The sequence below is a fragment of the Fringilla coelebs genome, assembly GCF_963513975.1.
Source record: "Fringilla coelebs genome assembly, chromosome: 10".
Lineage (NCBI taxonomy): Eukaryota > Metazoa > Chordata > Aves > Passeriformes > Fringillidae > Fringilla > Fringilla coelebs.
In genome coordinates, this window is record NC_140036.1 from 14,409,779 (window position 1) to 14,430,993 (window position 21,215).

Sequence of the window (21,215 nt, forward strand, 5' to 3'; positions counted from 1 at the left end):
CCAGTCCTGTATCTCCCACATCTGCAACACAGAGCTCTTCTGCTCTGTCATTGGTTCTGTCAGATGAGCCATCCAGGCTCTGTGATCCACCACCAACTGCACCTGGTGGGTGGCATTCCAGAACTCAGCAAAAGTTAGGAGGCAGCACAGCTGTAGGGAGATGCATCCTGCCTAGCAGGCCGTGTATTTGCAGGGACCCCCATCCACCCACTTCTCATGAGTGGGATCTGGCTGAGCCCTGTCCCATGAACCATCTGCTACATCCAGTACTCTGCAAGTCCACTCTGGACTGGAAAGCACAGTTTGTTTTGCCCTGTGCTGCCGTGTTTCACTTCTACACCAGCTCCACAGCTGAGAGCCCTGGCACACAGAGAGCCAAACCACAGACCACAGGGTTAAGATGTGGTGTGTGGGGACTGAGCAAACCTGCAGAGCAAACTGGATCAGTCATTAAACACCCTCCCACAGTTACTGCAGAAGTCAGTGACTCCAAGAGAAGGCCTGTCCCCCAACACCCATCCCCATCAAGCCACCCTGGAGCAGCAATTCCCCTTGCCAGGTCACTTCACACTGAATAGCTGCAAGCACACACAGGGGCTGTCAGTGCAGCAGGACACCAAAAGCATCACACCCAGCTCCTCAAAAGCATTCACCAGGCACAGGGCAAACACACCAATATCTGCAATTTCCACACAAAAGAGATTCCCTGTAGCACTGGGTATTTCTGCGGCACGGTTCCTTCACTCTCAGCCTTCAGCCAGGGACCAGATTGACACAAGTGGCCAAGTTACCCCATTTTCACAACAAGCAGTAGAATGGGAAGGCTCCTTCTCATGGACAGGCAACAGTATCTAAGGCAGGATGGGCTCCAAGACCACCTGCTCACACACTGCTCTCATTCCTCTGTGCCAGAGCCTGGTATTGCTACTTTTACAGCAGTGGACAGCCAAAGGAAAAAAAAAAAAAAAGCAAAAGGCTGATGAACCCCACACACTGTCAACTCAAAGCAGCTGATATTAATTAGTGCTCTCTCCAAATGGGACTAGCATTCCCATTCCAAGATCTCCAGCACAAACTCACAAGTCTTTTTGGTGTTTCTGGATTTGAGCACGGGCTTTCTTATCCTCCTCTTCTTGCAGTTGCTTGGCCATCTGCAAGTCATGTTGCACCAGACGATTACGCTGAACATTCGTGGCCAAGTGATGCTCAACTGGAAATAAACACAGACAAGAACCCTCAAATCAGGCTGCAGAACTTCACTGCCTGAACACGATAAACCAAGTGGGAGGGAGATTCCAGCCCAGAAAGGAAGACAGATCTTGGCAGGGAAACACCAAGCAATCTCTCTAAAGGTGGGAAAGTCCTGAACTGAAATTATGCTAGCAGATTGAGATTGCCTCTTTTCAGCACTGAGGGGGCTGTATACGGATCTGAGAGCAAAACAAGTTCTGCGTATCTTAAACACATCCAGAGAATGGTTTTAGGCTTTGAATTTCATTTTCTGACCACAGAAAATCACTATAGACAAATGAAGTGGGTCTGGGAGGGACCACCAGAGGCCAGTGAGGATGAGCTGAACCTAAACCACTTATTATGGATAGTTTTCTAATTTGTTCTCAATAACCTCTACAGAAGAAAACTCCTCTCACTCTCAGCAGAATCAGTTCCAAAAATCTCCCTACCTTTATATTTAGCAACAGAGCAACTTAGTGCTCCAGTGAGTCCTTTACCATACATGGATATTGCCTGCCAGAAAAAATGGCTACATGAGCTACAGCCCAGAGTCCTCTTTAATTCAATGGTCTCAGGTTCCAGCACCAAGGGCATGAGCAGCTGCACCCTTGGTGGAGCAGCACGAATGGCATTAGCACCTGATACTGGCAGATACTAAATCCATGAGAAGCTGATTAGAGAGGCCACCACACCTGAAACTGCAACATAAACATACCCAAACTAACAGATGAGCATGTTAAAAAAAATCATTTTAAGATAAAGCACCAGTCACTCTGAAGTTTCTGGGTGTCTTTTTTTTCCTCCTTTATAAACTCTTCTAGTGTATAGCTGCCCTACTTCAAAATGTCTGAAAAGGAAGGCTCCTTTCAAAAGGCAGACACTGGTAATTCTGAAATAAGTAAACAAACAGACCTCTTCTGGTTGTACTTTAGGTCAGACTATAAAACTTGAAGCTTCCAAAATTGCTAGTCATTTCTAAAAACCTTGCACAGCAACAAAACCCCAAGTGCACTCCTACATGCAATTTTATCATAAACGGCACAAACAAACTCAGCTCTAAAGGAGAGCACAAAATTGAAATATAAAATGCAGCTATCTCTGGGGTACAATGTGAGCTGGAGCAGAGTGAAGTGTAGTGTTACAGGATAGTGAAGACAGCAATAATAAACTATATTCCATTAAAAGGAAAAAAATTAAATAAAAGCAGGAAGCATTTTTCTTAGCAAAATCAAATAAAGCCAGATATCTGTTGGGACAAGTTTGCTTCAGTTTGCTCTGAAGATTGTTGCTACTTACTCTCTTGTTCCTGTAAATTATGGGCCAAGGTATGATCTTCCAGAATAGCGAAGTCTCGACACACTGAACAGGGAAACAAAGTCAAGAGAATTAGCACCAGAAAAACTAAAAACAAACCAAAAAAGCATCAAATGAGCTATGGCAGTCAGGAGAGCCTATGAACTTCTGACAGTTTCTACTAGTCAAGGTTTGGAATTGGCGTTTTTCCCCCACTCCTATCATCATGTCTATTTTGTCTGTGTTTATTTCTTTGTCCTTGTTGGCATAAAATGCCTTCTTGACTCTCCCCTTGACCTCCACTTCAAGAACAGAATAGTCCATGCTACTACTGGACCAGACCTTACATACAAAGCTCTATACCCATTCAAACAGAATATATATAATATATTTTTACCAATGCCCACACTGACTGCATTCAGCTAAAACCAAAGGCAAGCATCTGTGTTTACTGTGACTTTCTGTGCCAGGTTAAAGAATCTGAGAATAGTATTTACATGGCACAAAGGGTAGGTGCACGCTGGCATCTCTCCAAAGCTGAGCAGACTGAGCTCCATGGCTCTCACTGCATTTCTCTCAAGGCATTTCTACCAGCTAAGGTATCATTTTCAGTTGTTTCTTGTAAGCTTCACTGACTGTCTAAAAGCAGATGTTGGATTTGCACCTTGAACCCAGATATGGGATCAATCACAGCATTATGGGCAGGGATAATTACAGCTTCTTCAAAAGATGCTGAAAATGACCTTGAGACAAGTGAAATGGGAAACAGATGAACTCACTTTGGCACCAGTTTAAAAGCAGCAGATTTTTGCCAATGCCTATCACTTTCCCACTTGAACTTTCAAAGGAATGCTCTACCTACACTGTAGAAAAACACCAGAGTATATTTTTAACTTGTTATGATAGGCAGTAGGACAACAAAACACAAGCCACATACATACTGGGACAGGGACAGACACAGCATCAGGTTCTGCCTTTTAGTGGCAGGTTCACATCAGCTTCTCTGTGAACCAAAGACAGACAATGACCTCTCCCCCCAGACTGCAGAATGGGGCTCCTTTTCAGAGGTCTGCCAGACCTGGGGTTTCTGCCTGCTTTGAGGGGAGTTTTAGGCAGTGGCACCAAAAAATTTACACTAGAGAGGTCTGTCATTTATTTTTCTCTCAATGTGACAAGCTAAGAAGCTTAACAGCACCCACAGAGGGGAATATCTCCCACTTGAAACACATCACAAAGCAGAGAACTACAAGGTGCTTCTGAAGCCACAGAGGGAAGTACAAACTCCTCCTGCTGCACTCCACTGGCAAAACCTCTGGGGAAGACCGAGATTTCTCTTTAGCAGAGCACAGGCACAGCCTAAAAGATAAACTCAAAATAACCCCAAAAGCCCCAGAATGCATCAAAAGTACAAGGGGAATTTATGAAGATCCTGTTTGTGAAAGGGTTCAGAGTCAAAAAAGATAAAACATTTCCACTGCCACAAAGGAAATGAGAAAGTAGCTGCATTTCCTAAGCCACGATCCCACAAGCCTTCCCTTTTCTCACAGATGCACATGCTCCACTAGAGAAGCATCAAGACTTTACTCCACACCCAGGTATCCTCACAAAATATCTGGAAGAGTTTGTAGTTGTCTGTACCAAGAGATCAGATAATGCTTTACCATATTCAATGGAGTTTTTGGTTCAGTCTGCATTGAAAGGTGTTTTAAGATGACAAAAGCTCCTAACAGCCAGATCAACACTTCAGGGAAGGACAGTGACACGCAGCAGGGTGGAGATGAGGACAAAGGTTACAGTTATATGATCCCACAGTGGCCCACTTTAAGCATGAGTAAGTCTGGATGGTGTAATTAAGGTTTTGCTGTTGCTTTTTTTCATTGCAACTTCTTTTAAAAAAGGAAAGATGATATGAAACTCAATAGTATTGAAAAGCTTCCAGTGGCCATTTCTGTACAAAGAAAAAAATGTTGCCACCAGAAGCACATATAGGCCAGAGCAGCATCTTCCCTGGTGCAACTTCCAGCTTCTGACCCAAGGCCACCTAGGTCCAGTGCCATCCCTAACATGGCCACACAGCACCCAAACCTGGGGCTGTGCCCTGCCACCACCTGTCCCACATCCACACAACACTGACAAAGCAAGGGGGAATGCTGCCCTGGGATGAGCCACCAAGTTGCAGGGCTTAGACATGAATAAAGGAGCTGGGTCTTAAGCCAGTGATATTGACCCACCAGCACAGAGAGAGGGAAGCTGGACAGTTACCAGTGATATGCATACTGGAATCTTCTCCGTGTCTGGGTTCCCTGGTGCTTCCATCTCACAGAGGACAGACACAGCATGGAGCGGACTGGTGGGGCAGCAGAAAGCCTTGGCTTTGTTCACACATTTGAATTATTTGAGCATTGCTGAAGAAGCCATTTGGCTGCACACACTCTCCTGTTACAAACCCAAGCAGACAGCTTGAGCACACAGCCCTCTCTTTGTGCTGCTGTGGCTGCTGGCAGGGCAGGCAGCACAAGAAGACCTTTCGTCACTGTCAGAAACTTGGCTGGGCTGGCTGCCTCCAACTCATCTGAGCACATTATCCTCAAGACCCATCAGCCTGAGAACAACGTGCTAAGGAAGATGAGAACATTCCATTACAAACACAACGAAGCCCTGTCAAACAGCCAGGTGGCAAAGGATGGGGACACCTGCACCTCCCTAGCAGATTTGGGGCTGATGGCAGTGCAGAACATTCCCTCACAATTAGACCCAGTACCCATGGCACCGAGCCAAGCATGACAACAGCTGCAAGTGAGGCCAAGGAAACTAATCCTTGAAGACTCACATCTAACAATGAGGCAAGTATGAAATTATTGGAGATGTGAACTGGCCAGGCATGGTCTGAAATGAAGTTTCGTAAGCCCTAGTTCTCATTCCCTGCCCAGTCTCAGCAGGATACAGCACAATCATTACTAGCTACTATGTACACTGGGTTTGTGCTGAGAAATAGGATGGCCCCAAGGACAACAGACTCAATTTCCCCTCTCTGACAGGCTTTGTATTTAAGGGAAAAGAAATCCATTTCCTTGCTCCCTAACTGTATGTCTAAAAAATGAAAGATGAGATTAATATTACCTTCACTGTTGCAAATTAACTTGACTTCCCATCCCTGGGCCCTGGCTGGGAGCCACCAGGCAGTCAAACAAGCAGCAGGGGGGCAATCAGAGCAGCTACAATTGGCAAGTCCAGCGAAGCATGGAACATTCACAACAGGTTTACCAAGTCTGATTGAGCCAATCTACCTTGGCACAGCAGGGAGCAGACCAGGAAAACACTCTGGCACAGCTGTCAATAAAGAAATGCCTGCCCAGGAATCCCAGCGGCTGCTATGGCCAGCAGAGGTGCCAGCTGGGGAGGATGAGGGCAGAAGCATCAACCTTACAGTGATAGCATCCAAAATCCATGCATGGAAGAGGGAGGTCAGTTGTCTTGAGGAATCCCCGAGAGCCTCCCTGCAAGCTCCAAGCACAGGTCTTCTCCTCTGGTAGTTCTCACTGGTAGTTCTCTGTGCACTGGTGCATCTGAGGCTCTTGAAAACATGGCTGCAGCCCTGCATTTATGGCTGACATAAGAAAGTCCCTAGGTACAACAGCTCAGCAAAATTTCATTAAGTAACCTCTTCCTTTTTATATTCTGTCACCCATATAACTAACCTTCTCCAGCATTACCTCAGTTCCAAAGCTCAGCATTTTTAACACCCCAAACGGTTTCAAACAGATCGAGATAATCACAAGAGAGGAGCAAAGGCAGCCTTAGATGTTGCTAGTGAGACTCAGGTGTATGACAAAGAGGTAGGTAACACCCAGAAATGGGTGCTGTGGTGCACTGTCTCAGCAAGAGGTCAGCCCCTACTGGCTTTTCAAGCAGGGTTCACAGCAAAACTCCCCCCTCACTTCTGCCTGAAGTCTTAGATCATGTTTTGACATTCACTGTGGGTCCCAAGGGCCCCCTTGGTTCACCGTGGCCCATGTAATGCGTCCAGGATACATGCCAGTTCAATGACCCAGGGACCACAGATGCATGTTGCAAGTATTTCCTTTTGGGTCTTAAAAACCATCTCTCGCTCCTCCCCCCTCCACTCCCAGCATTTTCCAGACAGCACTGTGAGATGGGTAATTCACAAAACAAACTAGGTGTGAGTCATGCTTAGTTTACAGCATCTGCAGTTCTTGAATTCTAACCTAAAGGACAGAAGGGAGAGGAAAGACAAAAGTAACATGAAAAGCAGTATCATCAACTAAAAATCAGCTTTAGGGCCTATAGAGCTGATAAATTAATGGCAAGTATCAAATGCATCCTTTTACAAGCCAGCAGCCTCAGGAGGATGCCTGAGTTATGTAGATTCCTGCAGATTAGAAAGCAAGTTGGGATTTCTTAGAGACTCTTACCAGCAGGGACTGGTCAGGCCACTCCAAGCCAGATATGCCTTCAAAATCTGGGAATTATTTCCTTGCCCAGCTGGAGGTGAATGGCTGCCCTGAGGGCAGCTTCCAGATAAAACATGCAACTGGGATGTTTTCTTCCCAGCCTCAGCAAAGCTGCTCTGTGAGATACATAGCCCAGCCTCAGCAATTCCCATTTCTGCCCTGCCTCTCCCATTACACCAGGAGCTCCTGCTACCACACATGGGTGCTGACAGAGGCTGGCTAGGACACGTCTGGCTGCAGCATGTACACAGATGACATTCCTAGGGCCTCGCTCACCAGGCCTCATCATGCCAAGGAAATCAGAAAATCATGCAGGGAGAAGGTGGATCCCAGACAGAGGGCAGGTCTGGGCAGTCTGAGAAAGGGAACAATTTCTGCTCCACAGTCACAGCACCAGAGCATCACACATAGCTGGGAGCTATGAGGCAGCACAAGGAGACTGGGTGACTCTGTGGGGAACCAAACTAAGGGGTCTCAGTCTAATTCTCAAAAATGTAAACATGCAAAATAATAATCATTAAAAATAAATAAATCACCAAACCACGATGGTTTTTTACTAGTAGTCTTGGCCTGGAAGCTAAGAACATCTAGGGATTTGGGAAGGAGGTTATCCTCTCTGCTCTAAGCTAAATGCCTTGAGGTCAAGGCAATGAGATTTTTGTGCTCTGTCTGCACCATTCTCCATCATTAAGCTCTCACCTGCCTAACAGCGCTTCAAGAAGGAAGACAATGCCTTTTGGAATCAAACCCTCAGAACTTCGTTATATTTTTTTAATCTGCCTCGGGACAGAAATCATCAACACTCACAAAGTGCCTTCTCTGAGGCTACTAGATTGGCAGTCTCACTTCTGTAAAGAAGCCTGCACACTGTACCACAGACCAGTCCCAAAGCTGAGGGAGTATCTGCTGAATACCTCAAAGCAGAAGGTGATGTGCTTGCAGTGTAAACAGGAAGCTGGAGATACTCAAGATAGTGGAAAAATAGCACAAGGTACCTCAAAAGGTTATCCTTTGAGCAAGCCCCAGCTACAAAATTTGATAAGATTTATCATTCTGCTTTTCTACAGAAGGCTGACATGTTTTTCATCACTGGATAATTCCACCCTACCTGGTTTCATCTGCAATGTTTCTAAATAAGAGCAAGTCTTCTTATTCCCAAAGCTTAAAACACAAGCCTTAGGTTGAAAATATTAAAGACCAACTTTTTGACTTCCAGAAGAAAATGCTGAGTTCGTGCATTTCAGTCACAAAATCCTAGAATAACTTAGGTTGAAAAAAACATTAAGTCATCAAGTACAACCACTGATCTGGCGCTGCCAAGCTCACCACTACAGCACACCCCTTAGTGCCACATATACACATCTCTTTAGTGTCTCCTAGACTGGAGAATCTCCCAAATACTTTCTTGTTTCAACCACTGGTCATCCTTATGCTGAAGATGGTTTTTTTTTAACATCCCATATAAACTTCCCTTGACAGAACTTGGGCCAATTCCTCTTGTTCCATCACTTGGTACTTGGAAGAAGAGGCCAATGGCCACCTGGCTGCAACCTCCTGACAGGGACTCGTAGAGAGCAATAACATCTCTCTTGAGCCTCATCTTCTCCAGGCTAAACACCCCCAGCTCCTCAAGGACTTGTGCTCCAGACTCTTCCCAGCTTCACTGCCCTCCTCTGGACTCATTCAGCACCCCAGTGTCTGTGCTGTAGTGAGGGACCCAGAACTGAGCACAGGATTGGAGGTGTGGCCTCACCAGTGTCAGAACAGGGTGATGGTCACTGGCCACACCATTGCTGATCCAGGCCAGGATGGCACTGCCCTTCTTGGCCACCTGGGCACACAGTGGCTCATGTTCAGCAGGCTACTGACCAGCACCCCCAGGTCCTTTTCCACTGGGCAGTTTTCCAGCCACTCTGTGCCAAGACTTTCAGATGTACCTAAAAATGGCATTGAGCCTTAAGAAGTAATGACATCCACGCTTTGAAAATTCACCCTTTTCAGCCATGTCCAGTTGGGTCCCCAGTCACAGAGTACCCTGAGTCACAAGAACTATCCAATACTTCCAAGTCCTACAGCCAACATTGCTGTTACAGCTGCTGCTTTCTATTGCAGGGGCTCAACACACAGAATACATTAACACTTTAAAGCAGAGAGCAGATATGATATGTGTTAATGTCTCCAAGTCATTACCTGCCAGGCTCAGAACACTCATCTCTGTAGAAATTTCTTTATTGCCCCAGTGTCCATCTACCTGTCCAGGACTGCCTACAGCCAAAAGACCACCAGTGAGCTCAGCCATTGCATTGTGGACCCACCAATAACACCCAGGTGGGTCTCTACTACAAAAACTTCAAGGTAGGTATGGCTTGGCTGTTTGACACCACAGTCAAAGAGCAGACCTCAGGCAGCCAAACACTTCACTCACAACATCTGAGATTGTAACTGAGTCTGTGTATGGAAGAAGATAATCTCAACCATCAGCGAGAACAAAAGCTGTTTGTGTAGCTCATCCTGTCCAGCATTTGACACAGCTTCAGTTGACTCAGCTAATACCACATGTGCAAAAGGAACAACCAACAATAAAGACAGGGAGTTTTCCTAGAAGACAGTTTTAACCACTACCTCCCAACCATGGACCACAGCAATGCAAACAACACTTGACTCCAACAGCTGTGCTTTACCCTCTACCCCAAAGGCAAACTACCGTACACACCACTGGAGAGCAAGGCAGGAGCTGCCTTCACCAGGAGAGGGCAAAATCCCTGGCCCACACAGGCCCCATGAGCACCACTCTAACTGTAAAGACACACCTTTAGCTGTGCCCCATGGATCACATGATACCCCTTTTCTTGAAGGTTTTTTTTTGTTTCTTTTGCAGACAGAATGTCATGGCACCTTTAAACCTAGCTTTAAACCAAACACCACTCATTTAAATTGGTGTATGGGAGGGGTAATAGAAAAACAGTCTTTTATCAAGTGCAACCCAAAACAGCCACCCACTCAGAAAACTGCTGGGGCATGGAGCTTGCATCTCAAGAGATTTGCACTGTATGTACACTCCCTTACCCCACACCCATCTCCAATAGCAATCACTGTATTCTGTTGTTTTATCTGTTCAATTCAGCTTTTATTTCAGCATTTTAACTAATTTTACACCACACAAAACTTTCGGAAGGACACATTGAGTTTCCCGGATAAGCAAAATTTCTGTTCTCTTACACACACTTAGTTTCCCAAGTAGGCAAAACTTCTATTCTCTGATGAATGCACAGCTAAACCCCTTGTTCAGTCCAGCAGTTTCTCTGCAGAGAGCTGGCAGGCCCACTTTGTGGTTCAGGATGGCTTTCAGGAGCCATGGCACCCTGGATTGCAGATATTTCACCAGCATTTCTCAGCCCTCAGGCTGTGGTGAATAACCTCACACAGCAGCTCCAAAGAGGCAGCTGGGAGCAGAGATAATGCAAAGTGTCAGCTCTCACAGGGTTCTCCTCTAGCTTAATCCTGAAAGATAATGTAGAAAAATACAAGGGAGACAGGATGCAAAAAGGGAGGTTTGAACGCCCCTCTGGTACAGCTTCATGCCCTGACTCAGTTTAGTGACTGCTTTACAAAAGGCTGACTGCTGGAAACCTCACACCCACACAGAAGCTGCCAAGTGCCAAAAAAAGGTTCAAGTTCCTCTCTAAACCCCACAGTGTGCTTTTACATGACACTGACCTGCAGTTGTACAGAGAAACAATAACCTCTGGAAAAAACAAGCAGAATAAAGAGCCTCCAGAGATGCCACCTTCTCTTCAGCCTTTGCACAACTAGAGCCAACCCTGACTGCTGCATGGCTTGTAGCTAAACCAGAGCTGCAGCTGAAAGGACACACCACAGTGGCAGTGCACATTCAAATCAGCCAGGTTTTATTCCTCCAGATCACATACTAAGAGAAGCAAAGCTCCAGCAGGATGGGCCTCTGAGCAGCCTCCCAGCCTTGATGGAAACCCTACCAGCTGCTGCATTCGAAGCAGAAGGTATCTGAACTAACCCTGCAGTCAGCTGCGATTCTTGCACAGATTCCCATCAGCTTCCTTTTCCCTAGAAAGGTGGCTGCTAGGATGCAAGCAAAGGCTCCTGTCTGCCACCCGTTCAGCAGCTGCCAGCACTGCAAAGCTGCTCTGCAAGAACAACAATCCTCTACCCAACCAACTGAGGTTGTTGGTTTGTTTCAAAAGCCTTTTCCTTTGCTCCACTAGCTCCTGACGGGTACTCTCCCCTCTCCCCCCTTGCTTCCTGTGTTTAAGTTCTCCAGGTTTATTAGTCAGTTCTGGGGAACACAAAGTACCAAAGCTGGCCCCTGATCAGTCAAAATTCCAAATCCATCTACAAGTCAGAAATTAGTAAAGCTACAGCACTAACAATACATGTTCCCTTTCCTGTCACAACCTTTTGTTGGCACACTGCCCTGAGTGCAACTACAGATTTAAAACCCTGGCATACAAGGGTAAGAATAAGTCTCTGGCTTCTGAGACCAGATGGACAGGGAGGCAGAGCTCCCTGTATAATTTTGAAACAAACTGCTTTGTGGCATCTGAGCCCACAGTTCATATACATTGCAAAGCATGAGGAAGAAGCAGGCTGGCAGCCTTTTCTCCTCTCCGAGGGCACTAAATGAGCTCCAGGTCAGTAAAGGTAAATTTTTTTGCTTTGGGAACTGTATCACCTTCAGGTGATATTGCATACTCACAGCTTCTTAAAAACAAGAAAAAGTAAAAAAAAGAACAGTTAAATCAGAACCAAGTTAAGTTCACCTGTTACACAGCCAGAGGTGGTGCTGTGGGCAATGCCAGCTGCCTGGAATACCAGGTAACCGAGCACTGAGCTGGAGACAAACCTGCTTTTTCCACCTTGCATCAGGGATGTGTGGAATCCAGGCAGGGCCGTGCAGCCCTAGCCAAGGACACAGTCCTTCCAGCACTGCAATTAAGGTCAGGAGAGCCCAGCCTCTTCCCAACATCAACTTCCTTTGGAAACCTGGCGCCAGGCAGATGGCCTGCAGGAGAGCACAGCCCTGCGAACAGCAGAGCTCTCTGCCTGCCATGAAAACAGCCAACACCCTGGTGGCTTGGAAAATTCCCAGGCCTTCTCCGTGCTGTGCTCCACCACCTCACCTCAGCAGCACTGCCAATGGCTCCAGGAGCTGCTGCTGAATTTAGGACATAAATCCTTCCCATTCCACCAGCCAGCACCTCAATAATAAAACTAATACCAGAGCAGAAGGAAGGGCCAATTCTCTGCACCAGGATGCTACCAAGTAATGCTTGCTGTAACCAGAACAGATATAGATATAATAAGCTGCTTTTGCAGTGCAAAGTCATTGTGCTGTGCAGAGATGGAGAAGCTTTCCATCCACACCAGAGGAGGCTTCCCTAAGCCACACCAGCATTATCCCAACCCACGTGCCAAGTCAGTGGCAACAGTCCCTCTGCAAGGAGCATTTTTAGCCAGAGCACACTCCCCCCTCTTGTCCTGGATGTAAAGAGCCAATGCTACACATATAATGCAGAAAGGAATTAAAACCCCTGCCTTCTCACCACCAGGAAATACTCCTGTTTGCATAAACTTCCTTCCTCCCTTTTGCCCCATTATTTCTCATATCACTCCTGTCAGTGTCTTTATGGAATGTCTGTTTCCCAGTGTTTTCAAGTATTTCCTCATTTATGTCCTTTTCCCCTTTGTCATCACTTATTGAACACTACATACTGAGCCCACATAACATTTCCTCTTAGAGTTGACTCCTCTAGCTACAAAGTTCTGGTTCAGCAAAAGGGCTCAGGAAAGGATGAACGAAAATGCACACAGGAACTGCGCGTGGCTTGTTACACCTCTTCTGAAAAGAGAAGTGAAGAAAAGTGACTCACTCACAAACCCACTTTGACTTTCTGTCCTGAAGAGCACATAATGCAGGGTAGAGCTACCAAGTGCACACAAACCAAACCTCTACCAAGCCAGGCCAAAGACGGAAAGATCTCCCTATTTTAGTTCGGCCAACAGAGCATTGCGGCGGTGGCATCATGGGTTGGTGTGCAATTAAAATAACTATCAGTTGAGCTTCAGGAACCTGACACAAAATAATTGGGCAGGTGCAGATGAGCTGTGCTAGGCTCTGAGCACGCTTTCATCTATACCTTTCTCCCCAGGAAGAGTAACACTTCTGGCAAGCTTAATTCACAGGGTGCCTGGAGTTACAGGGTAAATTTTATGAGCACTAAGGCCTGACTGATCCCCTTTGCTCAAGTTAAGGTTCTCAACAGCACTGCCTTGCAGCCCTTACAATGCCAGTCTGATGCTGCATCCTCCTGTTCTCTTCCCAGCCCAGCTAAAAGTCCATCCCCACAGCCGTACAGTGTCAAGGCCACACAACACTCAGTGAGCTGTGTGGTATCTTTTCAAGTACTGAGAAAGAAAACAGCAGGAAGGCTTCAATTTCTACTTCTCAAAAAAGAAGTAGAAATGAAGTGTCAAGGGACTTTCACAAAGTCCTATACATGTTCTATGAAAAGCTATGCTGTAAGGTGAACAGAGAGCACTGCTGACACACATCAGCCTCCAGGGAGACTGCAGCTTTCCAAGTGGAAATGTCCAGCAAACATGCCCTTTGCTCCCTGCAATGCAGCCAACCAGCAACAGAACAGCAGCTGTTGTTATCACCTTCTTGAAGAACAGCTGAAGGTCAAGCCAGCAGTGAGTGTCACACCAGAAAATGGACCCAAAGCTTCTCAAGTTTTAAGGCACTTTCACCAACAGACCAACCTCCTCCCTTAGCCCTTCAGCCTTCAAAGCAGCACTACACAGGAGTAGCAGTGAAGGAGCAGGAAGCCAACCAGCTGGGGACATTCTGGAAAGAGGAGAAGGAAGCAGGCAAGGATCTTGCCGCTTTGTCCTATAAATCAGCACATTCATGTGAACTGGATGATTCTGAGCAAGAAAAAGAAAGCTTATTCCAGCAAAACAGAAGTTTCACACAGCTCCAAGGCATATCCCGTTGTTTTACCAAGTGGGATTTTTCTTGCACCAGAGAGAGCAGAACTGGCCTTTCCTGCTTCTTGCAGCAGCCATCTCCAACTCCTGCCTGGCATCCTCTGATGTTTCCCATGGCCAGAGGAAAAGAAAGATTAAACAGAGGCCCATGGTGACCATAAACACACTGCTCAGCTGGGAGCATTCCTCAGAGACCAGCAATGGGTGATGGACAAAGTCACAATGTCGTATCGTAAACAGGAGAAAACCCCCCGCTGCTATCTCTGTATCCCCAGGAATCAGGGCAAAAATAGGATGTGTCCCCTCATAGCCCCATCCAAAAATCTGTCAGGAGTCATGGAAACATCTCTGCAAAAAGCATCAATGGAAGTCTTGGGGTATCTTTCTGCCAAAGCTTTTCGAGCAATCTTTTTGCCTCAGTACAACCTCCACAGCAGCTCACAGAAGACAAGTGTTAGGGATTTAGGGATGGGAGGAGGCAGACCTGCTTGTTCAGCTGCCTTTCAGAGCCAAGAGCATGAAATATGCTAATCCTGCCCATCTCTGCCAAGCACTGCAGACCCAGAACCACTGAATGCAAAATAAAACTTTCACCAGCTTTAACCAGAAGTGAAACGAATGCCACAGCCTCAGCTACAGAATTCATGCATGCTGGAAAAACAGATCTCCTATTATCCAGAAGAGCTGGATGTGAGCCAGTGACCTGTGTCTATGTCCCATCACTCTCCACCTCCCCGCTGCCCTCAAGCCATCCATCTTGCCTGAATTTCTCAGAGCCCTTAAACCCTGAAAGGAAGTCACAAAGCAGAAAATCATGATGCTGCAAGGAAAAACCCCAGCTGGAGCCAAAGGGCATGGGGCAGGTGGCTTCACAATGACCCGGCTGACCCTCAGCTGCTCTCAAAATTGTTGCCCTGATTATACTAATCCAGTTAAAGGCCAATGCTTCCTTCAGATGAATACAGCTGACAGCTTATCCCTCAAAACCATTCCCCTGAAAAACCCCTAAGCAGAATCTTTCCTCATCAGACACTGTGCCAGCCATTCACACTTCCTCAATCCTCTTCCACCTCTGACAGACATCAAATTTCTCCTGTCCACTCTCATGTTGCTGAGCACACACAGGCACCAAAGGCCTCATTATAAGCCAATAACCTCAGTCTGCTCCATGGAAGCCTGACACATTGCACCTCAGACCTCATCCTCCTCCCCAGTCACTTGGAGGGTCAGTAGCCAGGAGGTTTTTATTGCAGGGGTCTCAGCAGAGGTCATGTTAAGCTGCAGAGGTCAGCAGAAAGGCCTGTAGCTGGGAGGAAGACTGATGCTAACAGCAACTTTTATTCAATTTATGCTAAGGCAAAAGAGAGCCAGCCAGACTGCCTGCCCCAGAGAACACCTTGCCAAGACAGAAAATATTCAAGCTCTTCCTGCTTCCCCAAGGTCACAGTCAGAGCTGTATCTTTTACTATCACGTTTTAGATACTGGCCACTTGGGTAGCAGATTACAAGCAGCAACATTTGAATGTACAGCTCCCTAAAGTCAAATCAGGTGCTGAACAAAGAGTAGAAAGCCATGTGAGCATTGTTGTATCTCTCCATGCACAGGTGCCACAATCAGCCTTTGTGAAGGCTGGAGCTCCAGACAGTAGTGGCAGGGTCAGTTCTAATCATCAGCCCAGACATACCACCCTTGCATTTCTTCACAGGACTACTAAAAATAAAATTCAATAAAAACATTTCAGCCAGTGCAAACTTCCACAGTTCTCCAGAGCTGCACACTACTGGGGCAGAGTTTAGAGTCCCCCCCTGCCCCACCTCTCCCTTTTCTCTCCTCACAGAGAATTCAAAGCAGCAGGAAGATGAGAAGCCCCTGGGAGAATGCTCGGACCTGGGTTTTTTCTGCTGCTGCCAACAACTGATGGCTCTTGGAGACTGCAAGGGATGAAGGACTGAGCCTCAGCTTGAGCAGGCAGGCATTCCCTTCAGAAAGATGTTACCTCAGACCTTTGGAAAGACAACAGCAGACAGGACCAGAGGTACATCCTCCAGAGAGGGGTATGGTTTGCACAGCTCCAAAACACCTCCCTTGCAGCTCAGCCTGCCTGCCTGCAGCCAGAAATGCCTCTCAAGTCCAAGGGCTCACTCACAGCAGGCAGCCAAAAGAGGGTGGAGCCCTTCCCAAACACAGCTCCTAGGAATGCATCAGGTCACAAGAGATGAGAGGCAGTTAGAGATCCAGCAGAACCCAAGACAGTTTTATTTGCTTTATAAGTAGCTAATCAAAATAATGTTTCTAGGATGTTTTTATCACCAAAAGTCTCACAAATTAGACCTCTAGTGAAAAACATCTACATACACAAAGCTGAGCAATCTCCTGAGGTAGGTCAAAAGAGCAAACAGCAAAGGCTGCTTTGTGAAAAGCAAATATGTCACAGACACTTGGGAGATGAACAGAAATGCAGGCAGAGAAGCACAGGCCACAGATTGCAACTAACACCAAAACAAATAACTTACAGGAGGTTTACTGACCACAGAGGTCAGATCCACTCTATTACTCATGGAAAAATGGGTCTGTAACACCAGGCTGCAGCAGCAAGGTGTAGTTCATACTAGGAAAAGTGTGTTTTGAGGGTGTACTTTACACCAGTAAATCCCTGCCCACAAGATAAACTGGACCAGCTGAAGTGGTTTTCACCAGCAAAATACCATCCACATCAGGCCTTGAGCTGATAGGAATGCTTTTAGAGATAAAAGAGGAAAGTAAACACAAGAAGCAAGACTTCCTGCAGCACCTAGCTACAGTTATCAGATCTTCACTGCCATCACTCCCACTTTTAGAAGAGCTTTTGAGATCACTCTAGAAGAGGAGGATGACACTGTCTTTCAGCAGTCCTGGCTACCTGCACACAGGGACATAACACCTCCTCTCCTGAAGCAGAGCTGGTGAAGAACAAAGTACTCACACCAAAAGGTTCTTCATTGTTAATGAATGACTAAGCCAACCTTTACCCTAGACAAAGAAAGGGAATGCTTTTTCCAGAAAGATCAACAGTGATTTCTCTATCAGGAACAATAAATATTTCCCTCGGTATGGCAGGCAATGCTTTTCTTTCCTTGGCTGGCATTGACACAGAGCACGAAAAGACCTAATCGAAACCATAGCTCAGACTCAACACTTTCCAAAACAAAAACAAGTGATGCCATTAAACTAAAAGCGTGACACATGCCTGAGGCTTTGCAGAACATGGCTCAAACCTCATCTACTTTGCACGTTGCTCTGGCACACTACTTTAATCCCATTGCTATCAAGTAACAACAGATCGTAGTAACAGGACACTCTTGAAGCTTAATCCACACTATACCATAGGTGCAAATTTCCCAGGGACTGGTTGAGTTACACTGTAACGCTGTACATGTACTTTCATTCAGAATGTAAATGACCTCAGCTCAGCCCAGTTAGTTCAATTCAAAAATTAATAAAGGCAAATCAAATCCAGCCTACTTAAATTGTGAATAAAAGCATCTACACACGGATTTATTTCACTTTAATCAACCTGCTGGAAAGGTTAATTGGATTCATTTTCTTGAGTTACCAACCATGTGTGGACAGACTCTAAGGATGAGATCTTGACCACACTAAAATGGCCAACAGTTCTGCTAATGACTTAACAGGACGAATATTAACCCCTAAAACATCAGCTTCAGCTTTTGTTCCAGTAACACTGAGTGAAGCATTAAAGGATGACAGGAGGTCAAAAGGAAATCCCAGCTGCCTGCACAGAAATAGGCTTTCTACTCTTGGCCAGCTAAATCATCAAATTCACAACTGCTATTTTGTAAGAATTGAAATTTGAAAAAAAAACCAACAAAAAAACAAAAGACCAGTGGCAAGAGAAACAAGTTTAAGGAAGTTTGGTTTCTTTTAGGCAGGAAACCATTGCTCTCTATTACTAGAGAGTAAATCTAAACTAACTTGATTATGACAGACCTTCTACTGGTTTGTATCACAAATCACTGTCAGAAAGAACAAACTATCTCCTACAAAGCTTTCTAAACCCGAAGCAGCTCCAGGGCACATTTAATTGAGCTCAAAGGCACACGTGTGAGGCAGACACTGCGCTAACAGGGAAGCCGAGGCCAGCCCAGCCCAGCAGAAGGTGAATCCGTGTTCTGAGTACAGGCCAAGCCAGCGGGACCCCTGAAAGCGAGGGGGGCACGGGGGGCTCTGCGAGGCGGGAGCTGCTGCTTGGCGCTCCCAAGCCCAATGCAGGCCAGTATTCATAAAAACCAGCAGGTTAAGTGTTTCTAACCGGGGCCTCAAAATCACCAGTACCCCTCAAATCGCCAAATCTGTGGCTATTCACAGTTCTGATGCCATTTTTCCAACGGCCCGAGCGGAGCCTCCGACCCCGGCCGAGCCGTAACTGCCAGGGACGGACAGACAGACAGATAGACAGACAGACATCCCTGCTCGTCCATCTCCCGCAGGGTGCCCCGGCTGCCTCACCCCCCGCGGGAGCGCAGCCCCGGCCGGCGCCTCCAGCCCGCCTGCCCGGGCGCGGCGGGGGGAGCGCGGCGGAGGCGCCGGCGGCAGCCTCGGCCCGGCGCAGACAAAGGGCTGCGCCCTCCCCCAGCGCCGCTCCTCGCTCCTCCCGGGGAGAAGCGGCGCTGCCAGCCCGACCCCCGCCGCTCGCCCGGGGAGGGGAGCCGGAAGCGAGGCCAGCAGAGCGGCCACGGCTCTCTGTCCAGCGACTGCGGCTCTGTCCAGCCACTGCCGCTGCTCCGCCACCGGCCTCCACCTCTCGTCCCCTCCCGCCACCCGCCGGACACCCCGCACCGGCAGCGGGACAGCCCCGCCAGTCCCGGGAACCCCGGGGCCACGGCCGGAGCACGGAGCGCCCCGTCCCCTCCCGCTGACCCGGCTCCCCGCCAGCGCCGCGAACCACAGCGGCGCCTGGAAATTGTAAAATGATAACGTTTAAGATAAACCACCCCAAACCGACAGTTTCTCTCCTGCCTCGCTCCCATTTCCCCCACACCGCCCCGTCCCGTCCAGTACCCCCTCCTCCCCGCGCCGGGGTGAGCCGCACCTTCCTTGACTCCGGGCAGCTTGGAGTGGTCGATGCCGATGCCGGCCATGGCCGGGCCCGCGCCCCGCTGAGGGCGGCCCCGCTGAGGGCAGCGCGGCGGTGCCGCCCGCGCCCCGCACCACAAAGTTGGGAGCGGATGGAGCCGGCGCGGCCGGGCCGTACGGCGCGGGAGAGCGGACAGAAAGCGCCGGGCGGGGCGGAGCGGGGCCGCCTCGCCGCCCCTCGCCCCCCTTCCGGGGAGGCGGACGGGGGCGTCCCGGGCTGCTTCCCCCTCCCCTTCGCCGGCGGGGCTCGGGCAGCAGCTCAGCGGGACGGGCAGCTTCCGAGGGCAGTTATTTATACATTTGAGATTTTAAAATATCATTATTATTATTATTGTTTTATTGTTTGGCGGGGGTTTGGGGGTAGGGGTAGTCTTGGCTGCTTTGAAGCTACGGCCGGGAGGCCGGGGCGGCTGTCAGACCGCTCGGACAGCTCCGGTCCCCCGGCGCTCTCCCGTACCGGGTCCGGCTGCCTCTGCCCCCTCTCCCCAAACCAGCCCACCCCTGCTCGCACTGTTCCGCCGGCCTGGCAGAAGCAGACGTGTCCCGGGGGAGCCTCGGAGCCACTGCCCAGCGGTGCCACGGCCCCGCGCCTCGTCCCTCAGGGCGGGGGCGGTGACGGTGCTGGCGCGGGCACCTCTCCAGGAGAGGCCTGAGAGTCCCGGCCACGGACACCGTGAGAGGCCTGCGGACCCCGCAGTGCTCTGCCACACACGGGTTGTGCCAGCTCTCGGCGGAGACGGGAGGACTTCCAGCTGCTGCCCACCTTGGTTTGCCGGCAGCAAAGAACGTGATGATGTTCCGTGGGCAAAGGGGAGAAGATAAGAGGAAAAGGATTTGGGGTTTAGGGATGTCTGAGCTGCTCTGGGCTGTGCTCAGCACAACCAGTCACTCATGCCAGCTATGTTTGATCATAATGCATGACACGGAGGACTGTGCAAGCAGAAGAAGAAGTTAATATTGCCACATTCGAAATGAGTTACTCCCAGCATCTGTTCCAATGACCCATGGCTCCTGTGCCACTGATGAGCAGGGGAAACAGAGGCTGAGCCTCTCCAACAGGCTCTGGGAAGCTCTGCCCTGTGGGTGAATGGGATATGAGCTGAGAGGGAGACAGAGTAGGATGTCAGATGTCAGAAAAAACATCAAAGAGAATATCATTTCCATTTTATTAAAATCAAAAACATTGAAGAAAATGACCAAAAAAAATTATTTCCAGAAGGTTAGCCTTGTGCTACTCCTGAATTTTCTAGTCCTGTTTCCTGGAACTCAGGAACTGTCTGTCCCAAATTCTGCCCCTTTCAAACAATACTTCACCAACCCCAATGTGGGTATGCATAGAGTGAATTCAATCTGACTGCCTTCACTTTCCCTTCAACTTCTTAGCCTCCTGCATGAAGAAGCCATGGAGTTGTGTGTTTGTGATCCCTTCTCACATTGCACACACCTAGTACACCTCTCCTGTGTGCTGGCACTCTCAGAGCTGATGGACCTCCTGCCTAGAGGGTTGTAGGACCCACTTACAGAGAAGCAAGCAGTGCACAGCTGAGCCTCACTCCACAGGTTCTCCATATGATCACACAGATGGGGATTAGTCACAGGGTCTTGCCCCTCCAAGGGGCAGCTCACACAGATTATCTCCTGTCACAGTCCCAGCTCTGCCTAGCTCCTCCTTCTAATCCCCCTGCCATCCACACAAGCAGTACAACTGGACTTCTTGCAAATAATCCCCATGGTTTCAGCCAGCTGTGAGATAATGTCTGGTCTAAAATCCATTTCTAGTTTCTCCTAAATTAGAATTTTTCTGAACTCATATATTCCTCTGGACATCCTTCACCTTTTTCATAATCAAGCTTTTTGACCACTTAATAAGATTTTTTTATTGGACAAAAGTGAGGCCAAAAGAAGAGGCCAAGCAACCAGGACTATGCAGCAGAAGTGGCAATGAATGTACTGATCTGACACAGATCACACCTTTCCAAGCCTAGAGTATGGTTTTCTCCTGTCCTTCCCATGTTATAAAGTATTCAAGTCAGAGCAGCAGAAGCTGAAATCCTGGA

The 21,215-nt window shown here is 48.1% G+C and overlaps 1 protein-coding gene across 1 annotated transcript in view; it reads right to left on the bottom strand.

Annotated features, from left to right (window-relative positions):
* Nucleotides 1-19,266, bottom strand: part of CCDC50 (coiled-coil domain containing 50) — a 41,703-nt gene extending 22,437 nt beyond the window's left edge. Inside the window, exons 1-3 of the mRNA XM_084212565.1 lie at nucleotides 19,115-19,266; nucleotides 2,530-2,592; nucleotides 1,081-1,210 (exon numbers count right to left, since the gene is read on the bottom strand). Coding sequence (XP_084068691.1) covers nucleotides 1,081-1,210; nucleotides 2,530-2,592; nucleotides 19,115-19,163 — 242 coding nt within the window. The 5' untranslated portion in view covers nucleotides 19,164-19,266. The remainder of the gene's footprint in view (nucleotides 1-1,080; nucleotides 1,211-2,529; nucleotides 2,593-19,114) is intronic.
* Between the last annotated feature and the right edge of the window lie 1,949 nt (nucleotides 19,267-21,215).